Source organism: Micrasema longulum, unplaced genomic scaffold, assembly GCF_059751315.1.
Source record: "Micrasema longulum isolate JH-2025_06_02 unplaced genomic scaffold, ASM5975131v1 h1tg000608l, whole genome shotgun sequence".
Lineage (NCBI taxonomy): Eukaryota > Metazoa > Arthropoda > Insecta > Trichoptera > Brachycentridae > Micrasema > Micrasema longulum.
Window position 1 is genome coordinate 15051 of NW_028277804.1, and position 25846 is coordinate 40896.

At 33.4% G+C, this 25846-nt stretch overlaps 1 protein-coding gene across 1 annotated transcript in view; it reads left to right on the forward strand.

The window, feature by feature from the left end:
• The first annotated feature begins 865 nt into the window (after nt 1–865).
• aos (protein argos) overlaps nt 866–25846 on the forward strand; it is a 69161-nt gene continuing 44180 nt past the window's right edge. The window contains exon 1 of the mRNA XM_088228798.1: nt 866–1915. Coding sequence (XP_088084924.1) covers nt 1697–1915 — 219 coding nt within the window. The 5' untranslated portion in view covers nt 866–1696. The remainder of the gene's footprint in view (nt 1916–25846) is intronic.

Genomic DNA, 25846 nt, shown 5'->3' on the forward strand with positions numbered 1-25846 from the left:
TATAGTAAAATTTCAGCCAGTTACTGAAATTCGAGTTGTTTTCTGAAAGTTCGAAAAATGGTTATCATACAAGATTAAATGATAGAAAATTACATATCGTCATTTGAAGATCATTTCGTCTTCAATGTAATTTTCAATGATTAGATTTTCAATGATCTAAATTAATGTATTTTTATACCGCTGTATTTTGAATTTTGGATTTGACGTACGCGGCGCTTTTAATGAAAAATACGTTTTTTTATGAATAAATTGTTTACTATGAAAAGTTATAATCCTTAAAATAACGTACCTGCTCGTAAATACACAAGCATGCAGCCCTAATCGGGTCATAAATACAAGTAAAATGTCATAAAGGCGAACAGAGGAGGCACCGCGACCCACGACTAACTAACTGCCCACCGACTTGCCTCGTCCAATAAAGACAGAGGGTAAAGTGGAAGTTATACAATGGAATTACAAGTCAACCCTGTCGTATCCTGAAGCTTCGCGTGTTCCCTTTAATTTGTAGCAATGTATCGAGTTACTGAGAACACAGGCCAACGTGTAAAGTCTATTCTGTCAAGTTGTATCAAATATCAGAGTCCGAAAGGCCAACCCTTATATTATGAAGATTTCCGTTCGTACCTAGTACCTACCTGCCGAACTGCCTACCTGCCTCCCCTTCCGCCCCTTTCCGCCCCGCTAAATCCCCATTCAAGAACGCCGAGGAGGCCCGAGGGAGCAACGTCTTAAGAGCCAATGGGTTCTGTAGGTAGATACGCTTTTGCGGCTTAACTCCCCCCCTCCGCTGAAAGCTCGACACACGGAGTCACTCGGAGGTGATACTGCCGGAGCCTGACTGAGGCTCGCCTGACTCGCGTTCGCCAGTCGACTGAAATCTGTCGGGTCCGCAGGTCGCGTCGCGAGCTAATACATTTCCGAGTCCCTTCGTCCGACGCGCCGATAAGAAGCGCGGGAACGTTATTTTTTCCCGATAGCCAAAAATACACATCGAACTGCCCGTGATTTATTTGTCAAATTTAAACTCTTCCGACAGTGACGTAAAATAATTTTCTCGACGTTTGATCGATTTTTTTAAAATAATAAGGTATACGGAATTTAGTATACTTCATAAATTAAAGTGTAAGATTTTATAAACATTGTGAACTTGTATAACTCGGTCAAAGACAGTATTGTCGCAAGAATTCAACTGCATTTATTGGTTACTTCGCGTAAATTCGATCAACTTCCAATCTGACAATACTTGAACGAACGTAACAAATACATAGTACTCGATCATGGGTCACGGCATCGATTGATATAATGTATCTGGCGCGGTGCCATTTTGACGTTTGATTAGCTAATGCTAGCATAACACACTTGTACGATTCGCCGATTTGCGTGAAAACAACTACGAAACGAGATTAATTCAGTTCAACGTAATATGAAATGATCTAGAATAAATTGTAGACCGCAGATTTATGAATTGTAAAAAGTATCGGAAACATCCCGAGCGTGACAAGACCGCGCACTTGTCGTATAGAGCGGTGGACGGATTCAATTCGTCGAATCGACAAACACAAAGATATAAAAATATGGTTTCGAGATAGCTCGTCGTTCAATAATTAATTTTTCGACCAAATTTGAGGACATTGACGGGGAGTTCGAATAATTATACCGAACGGGTATCGATTTCTCTCGTTTTCTATCCTCCGTTATGAAGATGTGGAGCACGCTGGTGGTTCTTCAAGTGTGGGCGGGGTTGGCGGTCGCCGTGGCCGGGCTGCGGATACCCCTGGAGGTGTTCCAGCAGGGCGGGGGCTCCGGGCGGCTGGGCGGGCCGCCCTCGCCGAGGGTCCGCCCCGAGCGTCCCCAGCTGCAGCGCCGCCCTGGACACCGGCCCGGCCTGCCGTACAAGACGCTGTACCAAGTCGGGGTGAGTTGAAAAAACGTACTGCGATTCCTCAACAGGGTCGGAGAAAAAATTATAAATTTAAGTCAATTTAATTTCAGAATAAATAAACTGAAACCTCACACGTATGAAAATCTAGGAACTTTCAGGATTTATTACATACCAACGGCTGGTTTAAGGATCACAAGGATGATGAGGATTGTATACACTGTTGGAAAGTTTACGTATATTTAGGGATTAAAAAAACTGTAATAGCCTCCAAACAGAAATTAAGATAATAAATTAAAAATTTAATTAAAGGAACACTGCCAAAAAACAATTAGATAATATATAAAGGACTACTGAAAAATGACAATATTTTATATTTTTATTATGCAAATTCTAATTAAACTTGTACTAATAATCCAGTGTAAGTCCCTCTTCAAGCACAAAAACTTCTGTTTTTGAAAACATCATCGTTAAATTGAATTTAAAAACATACTTTACTTGTACATATATTTAAACCTTAAATTATGTAAGTTATCATCGTAATATATTTAATTAAATAAATTAAACAAATTTATTTATCGTCGATTCTTCCAACTGTTTATTTGTATTTATTTATTTGGAGAAAACAAAATCCAATATTTACAAATAAACCAAAATTATAAGGCCAGTTATTGTTTTCTACAAAATAATAAATACAATGTCGAAAGTTGAACCTTGTGTACGGCCTGCTCCGTATCGCCCCACATACAAAAAATATGTAATAGGTATATCGAATTAAAATATATAAAAACAAAAATAAAGTTTTTTAAAACCGCCAGCAATTAATATTACAATTACTATTATTTTGACATTTACAATTTTTGTGGGTAAATTTAATCTATGCAGGATTTTTTTGCCTAGTTGACGAATCTTAACTCCAGTCACTTAATTTTATTTTTTTACAAACAGTAATATGCCTCAACGGGTTTTAAAAAAATTAGTAAATTAAAATGTAATGAAAAAATTCAGATAAAAAATATGAATATAAAAAAGTCTAGTGTCAAACTTATTGCGAATCTAAATCAAACACATTAGTTATATGCAAAAAAATATTTTATAAATAAATGAAAATTGCATAAAAAAACATAATCTTAATTGTTTTATTTTCAATAAATGTAAATAGTATTTGAATTCATGAAATTATTGGGTTTATCTAAAGGTAATTGGTACGTAGGTAATTCTAACATTTTTATTTGCTTGAATAAGGCTGTAATTACAGCAAAAGGAAATGATTTCCTTTACTTTTACCGGATACGTGTTTCCAGAGGAGGCACATACTTAAATATTGCTGTATTTTCGAGTGACACTAATTACGACCGATTTTCAATTGAAAATTACGGATGTGCTTTGAAGGTCCATAAACTAAATTACAGGAAAACCTTTCTCTATTGCCTGTTTCTAATAGCGACATTACGACGTTCTCCAAAACTTGGAAATATTTTACAAAATCAGTTAACCGGTAAGTACTATCAACTCAAGTATCTATGCATTTTCAATTAGACAGGTAGGTAATAATAAACAAAATTCAAATAAAATACTAAATTATTCCCTCGATTAAGAAGCTTGTGTAGCTTAGAAACCGGTCCGTAGTAAAAAAAAAAGTAGTTTCAAATAAAGTGTTTTTATATTAATTTTAATTAGTTTTTTTTAAATTAAAATTTTATAATTTACATAGTTCAACTTCAAGCAAAAATTTAAGATGGTAATAACAGGAATAACTCACCACAGAAATAAATAAATTGAGATTTGAAGATGGACATTACTGATGATTTTTTCTGGGTTTTTTCGAAACGTTGTGCGTCGGCAAGAAATACGAACAACGCGGCATAAAATCCCAGGAAAAGGGCCATGAAAATACCGGAACTTTAGGCGCATTATGGCTGATTTTATATCTCTTATCAAAGTGTTGAACTTTGCTTTGGGTTATCTTGATTCAACTGTCGATCAGTTTGCGAAATTGTTTATTTATTTAAACGGTTCGAAACACCAAAAACATTTCAATAACAAAACAGTAGTTATATCGTACGGAGACATAGTATGTAGGTAATAAATAAATACTAGCCGTGTATTTCTCGTTATTGATGATAGTATTAGTATTATTTTATATTGAATACACAGCATACAAGGATCTAGATACATGTACGTAATATGTACAATGCAAATACTTTTTTCTTTATTTGTCAAACAAGTACGAATTCGGACAAAATTTTGTAAATATGTTTTTTTTATATCAAAATGCGCTGCAGTTACCAATGCAGTGCCCTATACACTCTGGGGGCGGATAAAGACATTATGATGGTGATGATGATGTCGAACAAATCAGTTAAGCGAAAATTCTTATTTTTGAACAGATTAGAAGGCCCAATTACAGTGGTGAATTACAGCTCAGAAATCACATTAATTTTTTGTTGTCTCACCGGGAATTCAAATATTCTTTTTTTTTAAATTCTCATTAGTAAAATAACATACATTTAACAAAATATTTTTAATTTTGAAATTCACATTCTACTGTTAATGATAATATTTAAACATCTTTTGTAAAGGTTGTCCGAGTCTTTTGCTTAGTTTTGTCTTGTAGTTTATTGTATAATTTCAGTCCATGGTTTATTAGTCTCGACTGTCCTTGTCCCGTTTTAGAAGGTTGTTTATGATATTTTTCTGATATTCTCGTATTGTGTCCATGTTTACTACATTTTTTTTCAAGTTTTAGTTCTTCATCTACAATTACATCAGTGGATAATTTATGAATAAATTTTAAGGATTCTAGTTAAAGAGTTTAGTTACGTTTAATTGCTTAGTTTGTTTAAAAAGTTGTGTAGTTGTTGTTAGATAGGGTAGGTCGTATACTAACTTTAATATTTTATTTTGCTGTCTTTGTAGTCTGTTTATGTCATTTTGATTTCCCGTTCCCCATAGCAGTTGCATATAACATATTTTAGATTTTACATAGGGCTCGTACACTTGAATTTTTCCGTTTTTGGAACAAAGTTTTTGATTTTAAAAAAAGATTCGATTATGTCGCCACTTTGCTAATTAAATTGTTGATATGAATTGTCCATGTCAATTGTCTGTCTATTGTTATTCCTAAGTATTTAACATGTTCAATTTCAGTTAGTCATTCATTATTTATGCATTCATTTACTTTATGACATTTTTTTAGATTCAAAATGGATAATACTGCATTTTATTTCATTAAGTGCTAGTAAGTTTGTGTTTGTCCATTTAGTCAACATAGTAAGGTCTTCGTTTGTCATTGTTTATCAATACGTCTGTTTGATTTTTATAGATATTTCTTAGAAATAATAAAATCTAGTTCACCGGTCGCAGTCGCCAGTAAGTCTTCTAATGCTCGTCATATCACCTTTAACCTCCGCTAATGAAGTGAACGAGGCCTATCAATGGCTGTCTAATCCACTTAACGACGCTCTTGCCGCTAATTAGAAACTGGATACTATTGTTGCGCGACCTGTTACTCTATAGTCTATAGGTCTGTACTGAGGTAAACCGCACCTCTGGGATAGCGTCCACAAGTGACTTATTACTTTAATTATAATAGATACAATGTCCATAGTGCTGGTAATTTGAGGGAAAGTTTGAATGGAATCAATCACTTGCGCATGTACGAGTCACCGGCACAGCGCTACTCGAACTGAACTAGTTGGTAATTGCTGTATTCAGTGTTCTAACGATTGCATAATATCGAAGTAATTACCTTTATTTATACATAGATCTACCCAAAGAACGAATAGCGTACTAAGAATCCCGAATTGTAAATCAAGACTTGAGCAAAGACGCTTATTATGTATAGTCCCATCTCAACACAGGACTTTTAGTCGCATGGAGTTGGGACTTATGTCTCAAATAATGTACAATAAACTTATGTATGTAAATAAATAAAAAATAATAATAATAGCATCAAAACTGTTAAATGCATTCCAGTTCAATGTTAATATGACAGATATTCTTTATTTACATTTGTTTCGATTTAACAAACATTGATGTTTTAGTATTAGCATTTTATCTTTATTTTTATATCTATCGTATTCTTCCAGTAGCCTGAATGATTTTTTTAATGTATTATACACACAGGCCATGCCTTTTTGGGATTTTTATGTTTATGCGATACTGCATTTTGCTGTTTTATTAAAATTAAAAAAAATACCTACATTTAATACAAAAATTGCGCAAAAATTGCGCAAAAATATCTTAATCTAATATAACTGTATTTTATATAAATGTCTTTATAAAACCCTTTAGTTGACAACTTTGATACACACTCAATCAAACTCTTGGTGACTAGTAACTACAAGGAAGATAAAAAAATAATGCTTGGCAATAAAACTGTAAAACAACAGATGGAAGAGTTGATGAAATGTGGATGTTTAAACGTATGCAGAATGGTAAATGTTACACAATGTGTAAACTTAAACCAACCAATGACAGGTCATGAGCCCTGTAAATCCGTGGACTTCTATATTCCGTTCTCATTAATGCTTTCGTACTCTTTTGAAACAAACTATGATCAAAATAACTCCCTAGGGAGTCCAGCCGAAAGTACATTTGGACATGCTCAAAACATTGTTTAACCGCATATATGTACAATATTTTTATTATACACGGATTTTCAAGGCTATACCGCGAAACTTCATAAGAACATTTTTCATGATGTACTTTTAATAATATCCAAGTGAATTCTTTGTAACAGTACAAAATAGAGATTAGAAACGTATTTGACCAATGAAACAATACGCACCTGAGCGAACTATTGAAGCGGTTGGGTATGGGAGGGGTAAGGGTATGAGGGAAGGATGCTAGTACGAGACACAGGATTTTATTCATGCTCAAATTATAATTGTCGGGTTGTGGTCCCGTGGCTAGTGTCTCGGACTCACAGACCAAAGGTCCGTGGTTCGAATACCACTCTACCCCAACTTGATTCCATTTTCCCTCAAAAAAATGGCCCTCAAAATTAAATATTTGGGTAAATCATAAGAACGCAAATATTTCTTTTTTTTTTTTAAATAAATTATTGATGAGTTAAAAAAAAAAAAATAAGATTACTAGGAAGTTTACCATGAGGAATGCAGTGGCAAGCCGTGATTTATTTTATCGGTAATCTAGAAAAAAATCTAATTAATTTTCACCTAGGTACATATAAGTACATAATATACAAGTAATATAATTTTAAATTACTATTTTTTCTGTGGTTCTGTGAAAATCAACTCAATCAACGACTGTTGTTAACCATGCAATAAACGTAGCTTTATTATATACAATTTTATTCCAACACTTGTGCAAAAGTTTATTTAAAAATACTCAAATATCACAATAACATTCAGCAGATATTTCCATTATGATTGAAATTTCAACACCAGTACCTATTGGCCGTACCCTTTTAAAACGAATAATGCCAAAAAAGCCACTTTGAACGCCACATGTCCTTTGTGATATATAATAACAAATTTCGACAATTTTTCTAGCGCCGTTTTCGTGAGTTATCACTTCAAGGGCGCTGTACATTATACTTAGATAAAAAAAAATAAGGTCTATCTACATGCTAACTCTTAATAACTATTTACTAACAATATTTTTTTTACAAATCAAGTAATACACATTAAATAGTACTTCTTAAAATTACATCTGAAAAGTAGCACTTAAAGTCAGGAAACGATTTCACAAAAAAAAGTTTTATATTTTTTTCTGAAAAGGGATTCTGTTGCACAATTTCGAACTTCTGAAGGTAGAGCATTCCACGCCAAAGGTATATAATATGTTAACGGTATCCTATAAAAAAAAAAGTCCTTCGAAAATAATGTTCGGAACACCAGTTTCTAAATAAAGAATCTTCAAATAATATTTGTAATCTGCAAGCTTGTTTCAGTACTCAAAAACCTGACTGAGAAAAGATGTAAAATATAGTATACTTTTTTGTATGCAGAAATAAGCTGAGGTACTGGGCTAGTTTCATCGCTCTCAAAGAACGGGCTGCGCGCTGGGCGCACTTCATAGTTGAAATCTAGCCTCCATTTACATTATAAAAAAAGATTATCAAGTTTCATGTTTATTAAAATTAAGAAAAATCGGTTATAAAAACAGGATTTAGATTACTATTATTATTTAGAGGTAAGATATAAAAAAATATCATATATTTGTACCTACATAGGTGGTACATAATGTAATGTAAGTAATATATACCATGAATTGACATTTTTCCGTGGTTCTGTGTGATACAACAACTCTCATCCATGAAATCAACTCAAACGATGTAACTTCGTGATATATTATATTATATAGATATATTATCCATTATTTTCATATATAATTTATAAAAAAATAAATACCACTATGAATTCAGTCGATATTAGGTATTCAATTGAAATGTCGACTGGCCGCATTGTTCTAGTAATTAATAGTGCTAAAAACGGCCGCGTGGAGCACTATATGTCCTGCAATATGACGCATGAAAATAATTATGGTCTTATGTCAAAAGTACAATCTCAAAGAAAAATAGTCCTTAAGAAACAATGTTTGAAATACTGTTTTCCAAATCAAGAATCTTGAAATAATTTGTGTAATCTGCAAGTTTAATCTAGGAAAAAAAACCCGCACTGGGGATAATATAATTAAAATATATTATTCTTATTTGTATGAAAAATAAGCTGGAATAATCGGCTAGTTTCTTGGCTCACCGCTGGCGCTGGGCGCGCTTTATTAAATTTTATATTTATATTAGGATAAAAATACAAACGGTGGAAATGATTTAAAATAAATGTTAATTATTTATTCGTTTTTTTGTAAATAAAGTTACAATAAAACATTATTATGGTTAGTCAAATATAATGGTAAGCTGCGCATAATCGCTTCTATACACGGTTTGCCCCTGCCATATACAACATTTAGGTATTTAATAGTTGATAACATTAACATATGGAAGCTAGATTACCAAGCGCATAGACGAGTGGAATTCTAGCAACTTAAAATACACCCCTGTATCGGTTGGTGAAATTCTGTCAATCAGCAAAGTGAATTCATTGGTCGGTACTTGGTACCCAATGCACATGCGCATAGTGCGCCATATAACATTAGGACCGTGAGAATCGGTCAACAACGATTCTTGGAAATCCAATTCAGTTACTTCACAGACCAATCGTTTCTTATGGATGGACCCCACTGGCTCTCAAACTGTTTATTCTTACAAATTAAATATTTCAATTCAATAATTCAATTAGATAAATCTCACTCGCATAAATAAAGGTTTCAGCTCTTTAATTTCACAAACATCAACAGATGAAAGAATCGAAGTAATATAGATATTAAAATATGGGCAGAATGGTGAATGTCACACAGTGTGTAAAGTGGCCACTCAAATCAGCCAATGACATTTAACATTTTTTTTTTTTAACATTTTTTTTTTGCATCACAACAGCCCAGGAGGCCTAATTACAGTGGTGAATTACATCACAGAGCACCCAGGCTTGAGAAAAATCACATTTTAATTTTTGTGTTCTCACCGGGAATTGAACCCGGAACCTTCCGTGCGTGAGTCAAGCGTCTTGAGCACTACACCACGGAGGCATGACATAACATAAGCCCTGTAGATGCCTAGACTTCTGTATTGCCTTCTTTAAAATGTTCTTCATCTCTGTTGTGGCGACCTCCGTGGTGTAGTGGTCAAGACGCTTGACTCACGCACGGAAGGTTCCGGGTTCGATTCCCGGTGAGAACACAAAAATTAAAAATGTGATTATTCTCAAGCCTGGGTGCTCTGCGAGGTAATTCACCACTGTAATTAGGCCTCCTGGCCTGTTATGGTGCAAAAAAAATAAAAAATATGTTAATGTTAACAGCTCCCCGGGGAGTTGAATCCAGTCCATGTCTACAAACATTTGGGCAAACTCAAAATATTGTTGATAACAAATTGTGATTATTATACCAATGCCGTATGTATTGTTTATTGTTTGTGAACCATAATAAATAAATAAATTTGTTGCTAAACAAAGCCGTACATGTAAATAGTTTCTAATTTGTTCGAGGAGGGGACGCAGAATAACAGTTGAATGTTTGCAGCGGCAGAGTATGTAACGGTTGTGGTACCTCTGTGACTATCTATGAATGAACCATTGAAGAAATTCCTCGCTCATTCACTTCATTCTTCCAACTTGCCCAGTCAAGGGTCAACGAACAAAAATCTCCACTCTTTACTACGTCACATTTTGTTCATTTTTACATATTGATAAATTTTACATTAAAACATTTGGGCACTGTCGACAGAAACACTCAAAATATCAAAGATGATACTAATAAAATAAAATCTATTTTGATTTACATTTTTTTGAACTGAGATCGCGGCGGAACAAATCTAGGAGATTTTTATTTTAGATGATGGATGTTTGATGAAATGAAATAAAACATATTCTAATACATATATTATAACTGAAATTATTACAAAAAACAAATTGAAAATTTTTAGATAACTATTGAAATTGTAACGATTTTTTATTTGTAATTTATTTATTTTATTTTATAAGGTAATTCAACAAAGATAATTACTAGAAAACATACAATTTGAAAGCATTCGTCGATACAATGTTACATGCATATATATCTTCATGTATAGAATTACACAAAATAGATTTATACATTAATTTGTAATACATATTTTTAAATATTTTTTTTTATACAGGATATAATGCAATAAAAAATAAGTTGTACGTGTGTACTTATTGAATAAGATTTATTCGTAAGAGATTATTCGCAAAAGCTGAGAGAGTATCATGAAAAATGTCCATTTTATTGTTTCGGCAGTATATATTATATTCCCGACACATGCGGGCCATAGGTGTGTGGTATTTAGCATTATTTGAAAACAAAGGCAGTTTAAGTATTTCCCGATGTCTGAGTGTTCTCAATCCCGCATTTATTTGTATTTTATTTAAGAGGTTAGTATCTACTTTGTAGTTTAATATTTTATACAGAAATTTTATGTCGAAAACAACGCGGCGTTTTATCAGAGAATTAAAATGAAAAAGATTTAGAAGTTGCTCGTAATTTGAATTTGAACGTGGGTTGGAAATTGAACTTATACAAAAGGTACTTTAAGAACTTTTTTTGAACAGATTCTATTGAATTTATATGATTTTGATATTGCGGACTCCATACGCATGAGGCATACGTTCTATTTAAAGTACAATTTGGCGTATATTTCAATTTTGTACATCTCAGGCATTTTTCGTATGACCGATAAGTATTCCCCTTTATATGCGGAATGCCGACGTGTCTCATCTCTGAAGAGTGGTGCCCCACCTCTGAGGCGTTATGCTCCAACAGTGGGGCGTACGCCTCACCGTGGGAAACACTGCGTTAGAGGGTATTAATTTAATGATAGCTAAATTTATTTTAACAGAGAGGGAAAACACGTGTGAGAAGGGAATATGGAAGTCTAGGCATTTACAGGGCTTATGACCTGTCATTGGCTGGTTTAAGTGGCCACTTGAAAAATGATAACGCTTATTTTGAATTAGGTACCTCGCATCTACTCTTAATTTGATGATACTGAACAAACCGTTCTCATTTCTGCATGAACCCATAAAATAAAGTGGTCTAGTTTGCGTTTTCTAGTTTCCCATATTAAATACCACGTGCTTATAAATACTCCAATTAGACACACAGCCCCGATCAATTTACGCGAGAGAACTAATTTATTAGTGCAACTTGCACATTTTAAATTGGCCAACTCTATGCACTGACGTTAGCTTGGATAATTGCCTACATAATATTGCACATTTAGATATCTGCATTTATTTCGCTGTTTTGCAATGCACAGAGGTTCTTTGCTTCAGGTCCCGACTAGCTAGGAACTTCCTGTGTTTAGGCAAGACCTTTTTTGTTACGTGAGTTTTTTTAATTGAATGATATTGACTTAATATCCACGATAAAAAAACCTTTTTTAAACATTTGTTTTTCATAAAATATCTTCATAAAGGCGTCAAAATATCATATGTCACCAAACGAACATTATTGAGTAGCAATCATAGATTATTAATTCAATTAAAAATTATATATGGGTACCAAGGGCGTGCGGTGAGGTTTTCGTTTAGGGAAGCAGTCACTTGGTATTAAGTACAAAGGTAAAATATGTACCTTCTACTTACACAGTAATTCGAGTTTAGTGTTTTCAAATAAATTAAAAAGCAATTTCATATCATAATTACAGCAAAAAGAGTTATATTTCATAGTTTCATATTATAATACCACAGTGTGGACTGATTTCAATGCTAAATTAGTTTTAAAATAGTCACAATATATGAAAAATAAACATATATTGGTTTGTTAGAACTGCTTCCACAGAGCTTAGAAGATCTCAAATTGCGCGTGCGCCGATTTGTGAATTCAGTACTGATTAACCACCTTATAGGAACCAACAGACTTACGCAGTTCCTTATTCCAGAATTAAACGGAGCTCAATGAATTTTACTTGAGTTAGCTTATAACTGCGCAGGCAAAAGGTTTTGTGTGGCTTTGGCGCAATTTTCACGAAGTTATTGATTAATGAATATCGAACCCATCTCAGATCGTTACGATTAACAACAAACTAATAAAAAAATATTTTGTTGTAGTTACTAAAAATACTAGTTGACTTCTAGCAGTAAAATGATTAGATAACAAATGTAGGTCCTAATGATAGATTAGAAGTAATTTTTTTAGGGAAGCATACGTTCCATCCAATCTATGGACGGACTGCGCATGATGGGTACATTTCTTATTTCCCTAAAGCTTCTAATGCTAGTTTCAGGCTACTATATAAATACTAAAAAAAAAGAAAAATAAATGTACAAATAAATAAAAATCACCTTTGGTGCATTGGTGCATTAGTTGATTTTTCCCGCGCCCGCTCGAGTGCTTAATATTTCATACGAACGGGCCACACTAGGGCGATGCGATGGTTTTGTTTATATTGCGCATAAACAGGAAATCCTATTTTCACTGTTAATAAATATACAAAAGTCGAGCACACAGCTAGAAATATTAATTTCTGACCGTAATCTCGAGCATCGAGTATCAGCGGATGTGTGATGCGTAGGTGTCGGTTGTCGGTACAGGGTACAGGTAGCAGCTAGACTAGGTGCATAATTCACGAGAATAAATCATAATTATCACAGAGGGGGGGCTAATCAAGGAGCGCTTCTGGTTAAATTAATTGGTAACATAATACTACTTAAAACATTGTATAATTCTCGTCAAACCAAACATATTTTGATAGGTTGCGGGATGAATGGTCTTTTGGGCTTCGCTGTTGACTATGGCAACAGCAAAGCCCAAATAATCAAACACGAAAAACTCTTAGAGCTCGGTCATAGAATCGTCAGCACTAAAAGGGGGATTTATTAAGGAACACAGCATAAATATGTGGACAAATATATACCTAAATGAATATGAATGAAAGTCCATTAGCATTAACGTGTCCTTTAGTCCTGCGAAAATGGTACGTGACGCTATGTCACACCGTCACACGTAGCGAGTCCCCCTTGCGTTTGGATCGCTCCTGAACTGCCAGTCGCAATATGAAAGTGATATTAACTTCTCCCGAGTGCAGGCGATTAGTATTTAGCTCGCGTCCTTCGCTCGCGAATACGAACGCCGCTCGGCGTCCCCCATACGCGATTAGCCCGGTAGCCGGTCGCGGAGGGAGTTTTACGATGCGGCTAACTCGAATCGAGATTGCGACGATTCTCGCCTCGAATAAGAGCCCGTATTATGATACTTCTCGCCGGATGGTCACGTCGCTTGAGCGACATAAAAACCCGCGCCGTCCGCGGCGCAGCATGCCGCTAACTACTGACTACCGACTGCCGTCGACGGTCAGGACCGTCAGGAGCGCGGTCGTTCTGCGGAGCTCGCGGTATTGGCGAAACGCACGGCGATATGGCGGTGCCCGTGGCAGCAATGAGAATAACAAAATGTTTTATTTATTTTATCGCGGAATACTTATGGTAAGTGAGCTTGGCGCCGGATATCGCCGTTGCGTTCCATGTGCGTTGGAAGTACCGAGTTCTGAGCGAGTTTGCTGACAAGTAAACCAGTTTGTGCGCACGTGAAAAACGACAACAATGTTCGCGATGAAAGCGATTCCCGTAGCGAATAGACTAACGATAATAGTCATTTCAAAAAATCATTATTTGATGCAGTTTTCATGAGTCAATGGAGCGTGTTTTCCTTTGTTTACCAATTTCGACAGAACTGCTTTATCGGTTGAACACCGTTAATTCATTTCGGAGAGGAGAGCACAAAATAAAAAGAATCGGTTACTTTACAGAACCTTTGGCTATCCTTTTTACTGACTTCTCGAATCAACCTTGTCTTATTCGTATCCACTATCCACAGATCCACAGATCCACACCTGTGTCCGAGTCAGTCGGGGATAAAGGAATCAATATTCGGATCGCGCAATAGTAACGATATCAAGCTGTCGTTGTGGGAGTGTCAACAACGGCTTGTTCACAATTAATATTAATATGCGCACTAACCACGTGCGCGCGCATAGTGAATATTATATATTATAATGATACAACGCAGATTGCATAAAAAACAAAACATGTTTTGATAAGCTAGGTAGTAGGTGTTGCAGAGATACAAAGTATCCACAGCGTAATATAGAAATGAGCATTCATTAAAAATAATAAATGTCTCACAGTAAAGGTATTTGGATATTTCTTTCGAGAAAAAAATACTGAAATCATTAAAATTACGCTTTAGTTCGAATGCTGCTAAAATTCACTTCCTGTTTACACTATAATTTGCTCGAGAATTCAATGTTTGAGATCATTTTAACGAGTCATCTCGAAATGTTGTCGATTCAGAGAAATTTGTCGCAGGAAATGCCTGGCTATTATTAATTAACTGCGGAGAATTATTTTTCAATTACGTATGTGGGCGTTCGCCGCACACCTTGGCTGGGTAAGGCAGAGCTCTGTGGATGCCCATATTCTGGACATATTCTCCGAAAATACGCCCGGTTGGAGATATTCAATCGGAAGAATATTAAGGCGCATAACACAAACTAGCCGGCCGCCGACGCTGGGAATTTTATGTACTTTCACAGTCCCACATCCCGCCTTATATTTTTCAAACAACTATTCGAACCGACGCGCGTCCTGCTCAAAGAGTTTCTCCGAACTGACAAATAAATTAACGTATTGTTAAAATTATTTCGGCACACCGCCTCCGGCCACGCGACAAATCTCCAATATAAATTTGTCTGGAGGCAGGTGACTCCAGCGTTCCGAAATATTCCTAAAGTTTGATTTAATGACAGTGAAAATTTAGTTACTTTGAAGTGGATTTAATACATTAAGAGTATTTTTAAACTTATTTTATCTGAGACAATGAAAGGATTTTTTAGTAACATGGCGTACGGAGCATGACAAAAAGGCCATTTTCGCGTGTTTTAACGTAAGTTCGAGCATTTATTTATTATGAGAAAACAGTTTAATTCCTGACGATGAGGTAGTAACCTGGAAACCGGTCTAAGTGTAACGCAAAATTAAAATGGTTTATACAAATTAATAAACATATAAATGCAATAAATAATCGTTTACAAATAGAATCTAGATTACATGTCCTGCAGCTACAGAGCGCATGGGCGGTTGGATATCTAGAATATGTTTACAATAGAAGTTTAAATTATAGACAATTCTTTGTAATTTTATTTATATAATATGTATGAAAGTTGAAATCACCAATCTTGCAGAGCATGGACGAGTGGAATTCTGGCAACTTAATATTTTTTAAAGGTTTACAACAAAATTTAATACTAAAAGGTACATTGAGCACAACAACATTTACAAACGGCACAAAAAAGCAGTCTGACCCCTAAGGAAAGCTCACAGCAAGAAATAAATTAAAAGCAACCTCAGTACGTTATTTCAAAATAATCATTATTATTATTTATTATTTCAACACTTTATATACATACAGTTTACATAAATATGCACAAGGGCGGGCATATTTTTTTTAATTTTTTTATTTTTATTTATTTATTTAGTTCTATGTAACATAGTCTAATATATATTTACAACACAATATTTACATCTATACTTATTCTAACATTATTTATCACTATTATACACTTAGTATCCTAATTTATAATATTAACTGTTTCATATGTACATTTTCATTAATTATATTCACTATTTACACTATATACTACCTAATATTTTTCACATATATACTTTTTACTTTTAATTTTAAATATATTTACATTAATTTAATTTTTTATGCTTTCTGGCATTTCTTCAAATAGTTTTATTCCCTTGTACATAAGGCAGTTCTGGGACATTGCTTTTGATTTCTTTTCCAGTCTTATATTTTTAGATCCTCTTGTTGCATAGTTTCTATGAAAGAACTCATTATTTTTTAGTTTATTTTGAAAATATCTCGGAACTATTCCTTTAATAATTTTGTTTATTTCATTGGCAACATTGAATTTGATTCTTTGATCAATTGTCATGATATCTAGAAGTTGAATCATTTTCTTAACATTTTGTCTTAAAGCAATTTCTTTCTACCAGCCCATGCCATTCGATTTGAGCATATCAGTAATATAATGAACAAATCATCATCATTCCCTTTCCTCACCTAATGGTGCATACGGCCCTGCATTGGTACATCAATCGCAGTGTATCTTGATCATTTTTGTTACTTGAAGGTAATAAGATCAGTCTTACGCTTCAGGTTCCAGTCCAGGGACTATGAAATATTTAAGTGTAAAAACAACTTTAATTTTTTAAAAATATTTTATGTCAACCATGTCGGGAATCGAACCGAGACCTCTTGCGTGGTAGGCAAACGCGCTGACCACTATACCACGAGGCCGACAATATGAACATATTGTTGGTATATTAAAATGTAATTGCCTAGCTTGAAACGGAGTATGTACTCTTGTTGGCTGGGCAAAGTTTCTAATAAAAAAATGTATTTACTGTTTAATGTATAAATTCGAGTAAATAATTTAAAATTATTACGTTTTTATTATTAAACAAAATATTGATAAACATATATTTTTTTATGAAATAAAAATTGACTTAATATATACACTATACTATGAAGAGAAGAGGGGTAAAGAGGGAAGGAAAGAGTGAGGAGACAGGAAAACCTAAAATATTCAGGAAGTGACATTTCATACGCGATTTGAATGTAAATAAAGAAGAGGCGAATGTCAGAACATTAGTGGGTAGATAATTCCATAATCAAGCAGCTACTACAGTGAAAAAGGAGGCAAAACAAATAGAACGGTGAGTGGGTATTGAAAAGGTTCTCTCGTTACTAAAACGAAGAGTTAGCCCATGTGGGTAGATTATTCCATAATCGAGCAGCTACTACAGTGAAAAAGGAGTCAAAAAAATTAGAGCGGTGAGTGGGTATTGAAAGGGTTCTCTCGTTACTTAAACGAAGAGTTAGCCCATGCTGTGTTAGAGGTTAAAAGAGCTCTCTCAGATAAACAAGCGAAGTGGGATTATTCAAAATATTGTGAAGATAATAAATTTTGACCCTAATGATCCGATGTGCCCCATTGCTCACCCAATATTCCCATCTCCGTGATGTGATTTCTTCTCCGAGACTCGCCCATCGCGCCGTCTCCCTCGCTCCCTCCCCGTCCACCGGACGGGCGAGGAGGGAGGGCGGCCGCGGCGGGGAGGCCGGGCGCGCTGAACACCTGCGCGCGAGTCCGTATTTCGTGTGCCGCGCATTTCTTATTTTACTATTTTCTTCTTTTAATCTCGATTAGATTCGGGCACCCGGGGCCGAAGGCGCGCGGCCGGCACGGAATAATACCATAAAAAACGCCATAAAGCCCACGAAGAGTGTCGAATCCAAGAAAGGGACAAAATTAAAAAGCTGAATTAAAGTTGTATTAAACATTTAGCAGTGGTTATCTCCCGTCGAGAAAAAGGAAAAAACGGTTGTGAATTTGGAAAAAAAACAACAGTTTTTACATATATTGCATACAGAAAATAAGAGTATATATAAACTCAAATTGAAAACCAGTCAATATAAATTTCCCACAGTTATGCAAGTTATTCATTAAGTACATTTAGGTGTAAGGAATTCAGAAATTGCAAAAAATATATATTTACATAAACAACAAACAAAAAAAGCAACGAGCCGTTTCACCGTAAGGGTAGGCAGAGAGGATAGAACATCACATCGCTCTATATTTGCATAGGTACATATCTCCAAAAAATTATATTTTTTTATTTTTTATATCTGAGCATGTTTTTTACTCTTAATTTTAATTCTTACCTTACAATTACAAATAATATTAAAAATTTCTTCATTTTTAATATAATTTCCTTTTGTAAATACTAACTAGAAACTTTTAAATAACTTTTTAAACTTAAATTTTTATTTTTAAACAACTCCTATGGATATGTTTTTTTCCTTCCCTTTTTTGTACTTTCATTGATAACCTTACATAATATAATTATTATATAATATGGAAACTTCACTGGTCCATTAGAGTTAGGTCTGTCTGTGTAAAATATAAAACTATGTAACCGTACTGTATGTTTCCTGAATAAAAGAAAAAAAAAGAAAAAAAATCTCCCTTTCTCCTACATTCAATACTTTATTATCTTACAAGTCCACAATATCAAGTTTATTTGCAGCTGCTCGTCAAACTATTATCGAGAATTTAATTCCATAAACGAAAAAAAATACTTAATTTGTTTATTTTTTGGGTGATACCGTGTTTGTTAGACCTATCCGTTAGTATCACCCAAAAAAGAAACAAATTGATTAAAGTGACCGTGAAAACCTTCGTACGTATTTAAAAAAATTACTTCTTTTTATTTGCCATAATATCCAATCGTGCTAAGTATTGGCAAATACGCGTTTCATATATTCTTCTTATTTCTTTTTTCCCGATAATATTCTTGCTTGATTATTAATTTTACTAATTTTTTTTCTTGCTTACCATAATACTTTATTTACTTTGTTTCCTATTCAGCATTTATTTTATTAACTTACATACTTGAATTTTTTGTTATATTGTATTTCAATGTTTTTTTTTTTTCGTAAAACCCAACGTAAATACAGTCGAACTTGGTTATTACAAGGAAGATGGGACCAATTGAATTCGCTCGTTATAAGCGTTACTCGTTATACCAGAGAAAGGTTTTTTTGTATACAATCGCTATTGCACATTGTCACTAAGTAAACAAGTAAATACATATGTGTAGATATAATTCATACAATTTTTTTTACATGGTTTAGGTTTTAACTGATCTGGTCTAGAACTCATTTGATATCACCCACTTGTAATGTTTATTGTGTATTGAAAAAAAGCCTAGAACATTAAAAATCTAAAAAAAACCGGTAAAAACCCCCGAAACAAGCATGTCATTTATAAACTACAGAAGCAGCTGTAAATTGTAACAATGTGCCGAACCGGCACTTACTAAGTTCACAAACCTTGGATTTTTTAAAAACCATGTGTGTTCATTTTTCAATATTGTCGGCAAAAAAATCAATTAGGTACTTAGACACTTTCCTAGCTATCCTTAAAAAAATCCTATCCTAATGTTCGGCAATATTTATCCCTTACGTTAGCTGACCGTTTAGAACTTATTACTAAGATTCTTATTTCGAGAATTATGTTTTTAACAATTTAAGATTTTGTATAATTTTAGACAATACTTTTGTTCGGTATGTTCGAGAATTAGCTCGTTATACCAGTGAATAATTGTATGGAGAAAACCATGAACTAAAGTGTTGACTAACGTTTCCTCGTTACATCCGAGATCTCGCTATTTCCGTGATCGTTATAACCGAGTTCGACTGTATGTTTATTTTCTGAAGCGAGACTTCTGAATGAATGTCGACGTAATATTATCAACACATAGTTTGCCGTATCTCAATGTTGACCGCTGTTATCAATAAAAACACATATAAGAAAACATTACAAAACTACACGTGCAGACACTTGACGGACTTGTTTACGTCTCTCTGTAATACTTTGGATTATTCAATATACAGTTCAGGAGCGATGACTCAGTTTAAGTCAGTTGTAGTGTTCAATAAATAAGAACATCAGAATGAAAACAAAAATAAAACAACTTTGTTTTTAAATACGACATACTACATACTTTACTAGTAAACATTTTCCTGTTTTATTTTTAACAGTGTTTTCTAAACAATCAGAGTGTTCAGTCCTATGGGAAATTGGATATAAAAAAAAAATTCTGACACGTGATAAAAATTAGAGCATTTAATTTTAATTAGTATGAATGTATTATTGTTTTATGTTTATTCTTTATATATTCTTTGTTTTTATTTTTCTTTTCATGTACTCGTATTAAAATTATATAGGCTCTTATAAATAAACAACTAAAACAGTGTAAGTCACTCTCCAAGCACATGAGTTAGTCTCTTTTTTTGGAGAGTTACAGTGATAAAATTTACTAGATGTGTAAAAGTAGTTATGTTTAAAATTTTACAAAAAACTTGTAATTTTTATAAAATTTATGAATAAAAGAAAAAAAAAATTGTACGTCGAAGTTTCACGAAAATCAATGAAAAAAAATAATCAATCAGTAGAGCTTACGTATCACGTACTAGAACATGTGACATCACGGTCGGAGTAATTTTTAAATTACAAAACTTTAAAATATCATAGCGCTGATAATACGATAGATATAAATACATTTTTTTAATTGGCTTAGTTTATTAGTTTATTGATATAATAATAAATAAAAAAAACGCCGAACGGTTTTATTATCTTATTCCCCACCATCAAACATTAAACTTGCACTCTACACAACTAACAATATAGGTACATTGTTAAAAAAATCACAAAGATAAAGCCCTAAAATATAATAAATCTGCCATTTACCAATTAAATTGTAATGATTGCGATTCATTGTAAAATAAATTTTAATATTGGAGTAAAAAGAACACAGAAAGAGCCTAAATAATAATTATAAGGAAGCAACAGTCGACTGTTACCTCAACAATATTTTGAGTTTGTCCAAATTTTTGTAGACAAGGACTGGATTCAACTCCCTGGGGTGCTGTTTATATTAACATATTACAACAAAGATGAAGAACATTTAAGAGCAGGTAATATATAAGTGTAGGCATCTACATGGCTTATGACCTGTCAATGGCTGGTTTAAGTGGCCACTTTACACACTGTGTAACATTCATCATTTTGCCCATATTTGAACATCTATATTCCTGCAATTTTTGACTGTTACCTCGTTTTATCGGCCCTTGTAATAATATTTTCTTTAATTCGCAAACCATCTGATGGGAAAAAATTATTATTCATAAAGACACTGGGTAAAAGGTTCTACATGCCAAAAAAAAACATTAAAATTAAACGACTCAGAAATCCAAGAAATTAAAACAATATTTCCGTGAAGTCCATTCCTGTCTAATAGTAATAAGGATCAAACTCCCCTCATCCCGCACCTCCTCGTTTATAAAGACAAAACATTACAGGACAAAAAGGTTTATAACCTCCATGTCAATTAAGTTCCACATGCATAGTTACGAAAAGAGACTTCAACACTTTTACTTCAAAACGTTTGAAACTAGAAGAAAGTTGGATGACTTGTTGTATTTTTATAAGTTTGTTAATGGTAAACTGTAAAGTTAAAGATGTTTAAGTAATTTAAAAAATAGTGTTCCTAAAGGTCACACATACCTTATGGAACCCTTAAACATTCTACATAGATTCGTTTAAGAATAATGTGTCCTTCATCAATCCAATATCAAGAATGTTCAGATTTTACAACCGCATTGAAAACGTAGAGATTGACATTTTTGACACTGGATTGTTTAGGTTTAAGAAGTATCATATACAATATAAATGAATATATTAATTTTTACAATAATTTAATTTTGATAACTTACATTTCTAGTTATTTCGATACACATATTATTTATTGTTTATATTGGTTTTATATTAATTAACGATTTTTTTACAATAATTTAAATTCAAACATTTACATTAATAATTTTATTTAAATGCGTATTTTATTGGTGTTTACATATATTTATAAAGTGTATTTTATATTAATGAAATAATTTTTAAAATAATTCAATTTAAATTTTGGTAATTTATCTTGTTAATTTTGTTTAAATATGTATTTTATTAGTGTTTACATGTAATTGATGAAAAATAAGTAGCGTCTTTTTTTATTTGCATTTTCTGTATATTAGGTTTGTAAACCAAATAAATAAATGAATAAAAAACAAATATCTTTAGATTATATTTAGTATTCAGTAGTAATAACACATATATATATATATAATTTGGTTAAAAACCAAGCATCATTTGAATTATAATGAACAACCACAAAGTTAGTGCTTCAAATAATAATTTAAGAGAACATTATTATTTGATAATATATATTTACAACGGTCGCGGTCGTGCCTAAACATCAAGATGGCGGATTTTTTTATTTTTTATTTGGCCTGGATCGCGTCACTTCCGAATTCCTTATGAGGGAGACTTACGAGACGAAACAAGATTACACCACATGGACGGAACAGGGGTATAATATGTAATAATGCACAAAAATATGGTAGCATCTGTTAGTTCGTCACACAAACAGCACCCATTAAAGATATTTACACACTTGTCCTTCGACAGAAATGAAAGAATTCTGAATATGTGGTGAATATGAAATAATGCGCAATGTGCACTTGTGGTGACGCAGCTATTGCACTGATACGCATTGCGTCGAATTCCTCTTGCAAAAATATTAACCTTGTTTACATAGAAAGATATTGTACAAGTCCCGAGTGCAGCTTAGTATAAACTGAGGGAGAAACTAGTACTGCGTAGTTTCTAAATAACAACGTTTTTTTTCTCGACTTAACATAAACACTTTCTTATTTATTAATAAATCATTTAATACAAAGTATAATACATTCTAATTACATTCCAAGGAGTTACTAAAACTCAAATTGGGACTTAAATAATATAACCGTTTTTTTAAAGCACATAAGAACAACAAAAAAATAAAGCAAGTATAACACCTTTATAACTAAATATATCACAACAATTCATAATCCAAAACACTTTTTATGTACAAACTGAATAATTATATAAAAACGTTTTCAAGAATGAAGGGGTTGGTAAATTTTAACTAAGGAATAAGGTCTTATTACACTTATTCTTTACATTATTTTTTTTACGATCTTTACGATCCATTACGATATTCTTATAAGATACCGTACCACCTATCTGCAAAAAAACATTGTTACTATTAATTTTATCTTCAATTTATCCCCACACACTTATCGAGTATTTGTAAACTGTCGGTATTAATTTATTGTCATATTTTACAGATAACTTCACTCTTCCTCATAATCATTTCATTTCCGCACATACTAGAAGTAACGAGCACGTAATAGAGCATTGGTACACCAATCGCAGTGCACCTAGAATTTTTCGGTACACGAAGGTAAGATGATCAGTCTTACGCTTTAGGTGCCAGTCCAGGGACTATGAAATATTCTAGTGCAAAAACATATTTTAAAATAAATATTTGATTAGTCAATTCATCACACGACTTGGAATTTTTTGGGATAGATCTTCCGGCTTTTCGTAGATCTCTTCGCGACTAAACATTGTGGGATGAAGTTGGATCTGCATGGTTTAGCTCAAAGTTTTAGGTCTTTCGTTTTTTTGAAAATATTGTATACAATTATTGTTTTGCCCTTGTTTGTCTTTGCTAAATAGTTTTCTGTTCTTTTTGTTCAGTTTCTTGCATTTATGTTTCTTGATGTAACTGTTGTAATTGGCTTAGGCCGTATATATAATAAATAATAAATAAATAAATAAATATCAAACATGTCGGAATCGAGCCCGAGACCTCTTGCATGGTAGGCAAACGCGCACTACTACACCACGAGGCCGACGACTCTTCTTACGTGTATTTATCTATATATTAAAAATGTATTTTGATCTTAATATGTAATAGGCACGAAGTTCCGTTTGTTTTAATTAAATAAAAACAATAAGATAAACTAGCTAGGTATTATTGCGTAGGCAAGTAATTTTAGGATACTAATTTAGACAGTTGATTTACTTTTCAAAAAATCCCAAAAGTTAGTAGTAAGATAGACGGGTCGCTCAAAAGAGACATACTGAATTAACTTCTAGTATTTACTAATCCACAAATATTTGGGCACTGAAAAGACCATCCAAGTCATGCACATGTCCGGGCGAATACAGTTCAATGTGTGAAATATAACCAGAATTCTGGACGATTGTTTTTGACTTTTGATCCGCCTGCGCACAGACAGAAAATGGAATTACGCAGCATTTAAAGACAACGAGATACGGCAGTTTATAAATCGCGTTGCACTTTACAGCACCAGTGCTCAATGGAATGAATAATAATGATTATTATTACTCTCGGCTGCTGAGCGTGACATGTCCGACAGCCAATTAGTAAAAACCGCGACACGTCACTGGTGCAATACAAGAAACTAGTCATGCTATCAAAATCCGTGGACGAGGCGAGGGGTCAATAAAAATCACACAATGTAACTATAGTCCTTAAAATATAGCTTGATTAGTGTTAAGTAAATAACAGCATTTATCGATACTATTCCTGGCCGATTACCTTTCGTTCCCATCCTTCCTTTGACCCATCCTTATGGTACCTACCTAACATCAAGATAGAAGATATTCAAAATTAAAAGATTCGGATTTAGAACAAAAACAAAACAACATTTTTGATTTCACATAAAATCTGATAAAGAAGTGGTTGGAATCATCGCGCGTCGTGGAAAACATTGTTATATTTTATAGTTCATTTTTTGATCCAGTGCCAGAAATTGAAGAACATTCAGATCATATCCATTCCACGTTCCTATCCTTTCTCAAATATTTCCCAATCACAAAACTGAATGAAATTCGATTTTCATTTACAGTCCGTCTTTTCGTTAACAATTAGAATGACAGCTGTCAAACTAACTTCATTAGTGATGGGAAATTACTGATCACTGATCTAATCGATTTTATCAGTTATTTTATGCAATCATGAAACTCTGTTTCCGAAAATTGATATAAAAAACGCAAAAACAAGCCTATTATAGTGTGTTTAACACAATTATTCACCAAAAAATTAAACATTTATACTTTTTTCACGAACAACATCAAATGAATTATTTTTTTATTCGATTAATTTACATCGATCAATTTGTCCCATCTCAAACGTTTTTGCAAAATGATGTGACCTTGTAAGAACGTCGTTAATAGTTAGGTTTATTTCAGTTTTGTTTTAGTTTTTTACCGTGTGTAAGGGGAAAAAAATCAAATTTCCCGTAGCACTGAGCTTCGTCATTTATGTAAACAACAAAAAAACAAACCACCACGCCGTTTCCCCGTAGGAGTAGACGGAGAGGATAGAATGCCACCTCACTCTGCATCACATTATTGGATACAGACCACGCTTCTTCTACATTTATGCATCTTCTGATGCACGCACGCCGATTATTCCGAGTTTTGGCATGTCCCTCTTCAAGTATTTGTTGAATTTAGTCATGCCATGTCTTTCTCAGTTTTCCTCGTTTTCTTTCACTGTCCATTCGCTGTACATGTCCAAACCAACGCAGCACTCCTTTCTCTTTTTTTGTCGATAATGCTCACCTGACCCTTGCGTTATGTACAGATCTTGACATTTGGGCACCTATCATATATATTTACACCATATATTTCAATTAAAAATAAAATGTATACCCACACAGAGACCATGCCTTTGTGTTTTTTTTTTGTGCTAACGTAAAAGTTTTTTTTTCTGTAGTTGCAACTTATGTATTATTTTTGTACAATGCAATTAAAAAATTAAAATAAATAAAAAATAAAAAATGTATATATATATGTTTACCACACATTCGCCTGAGAGATCG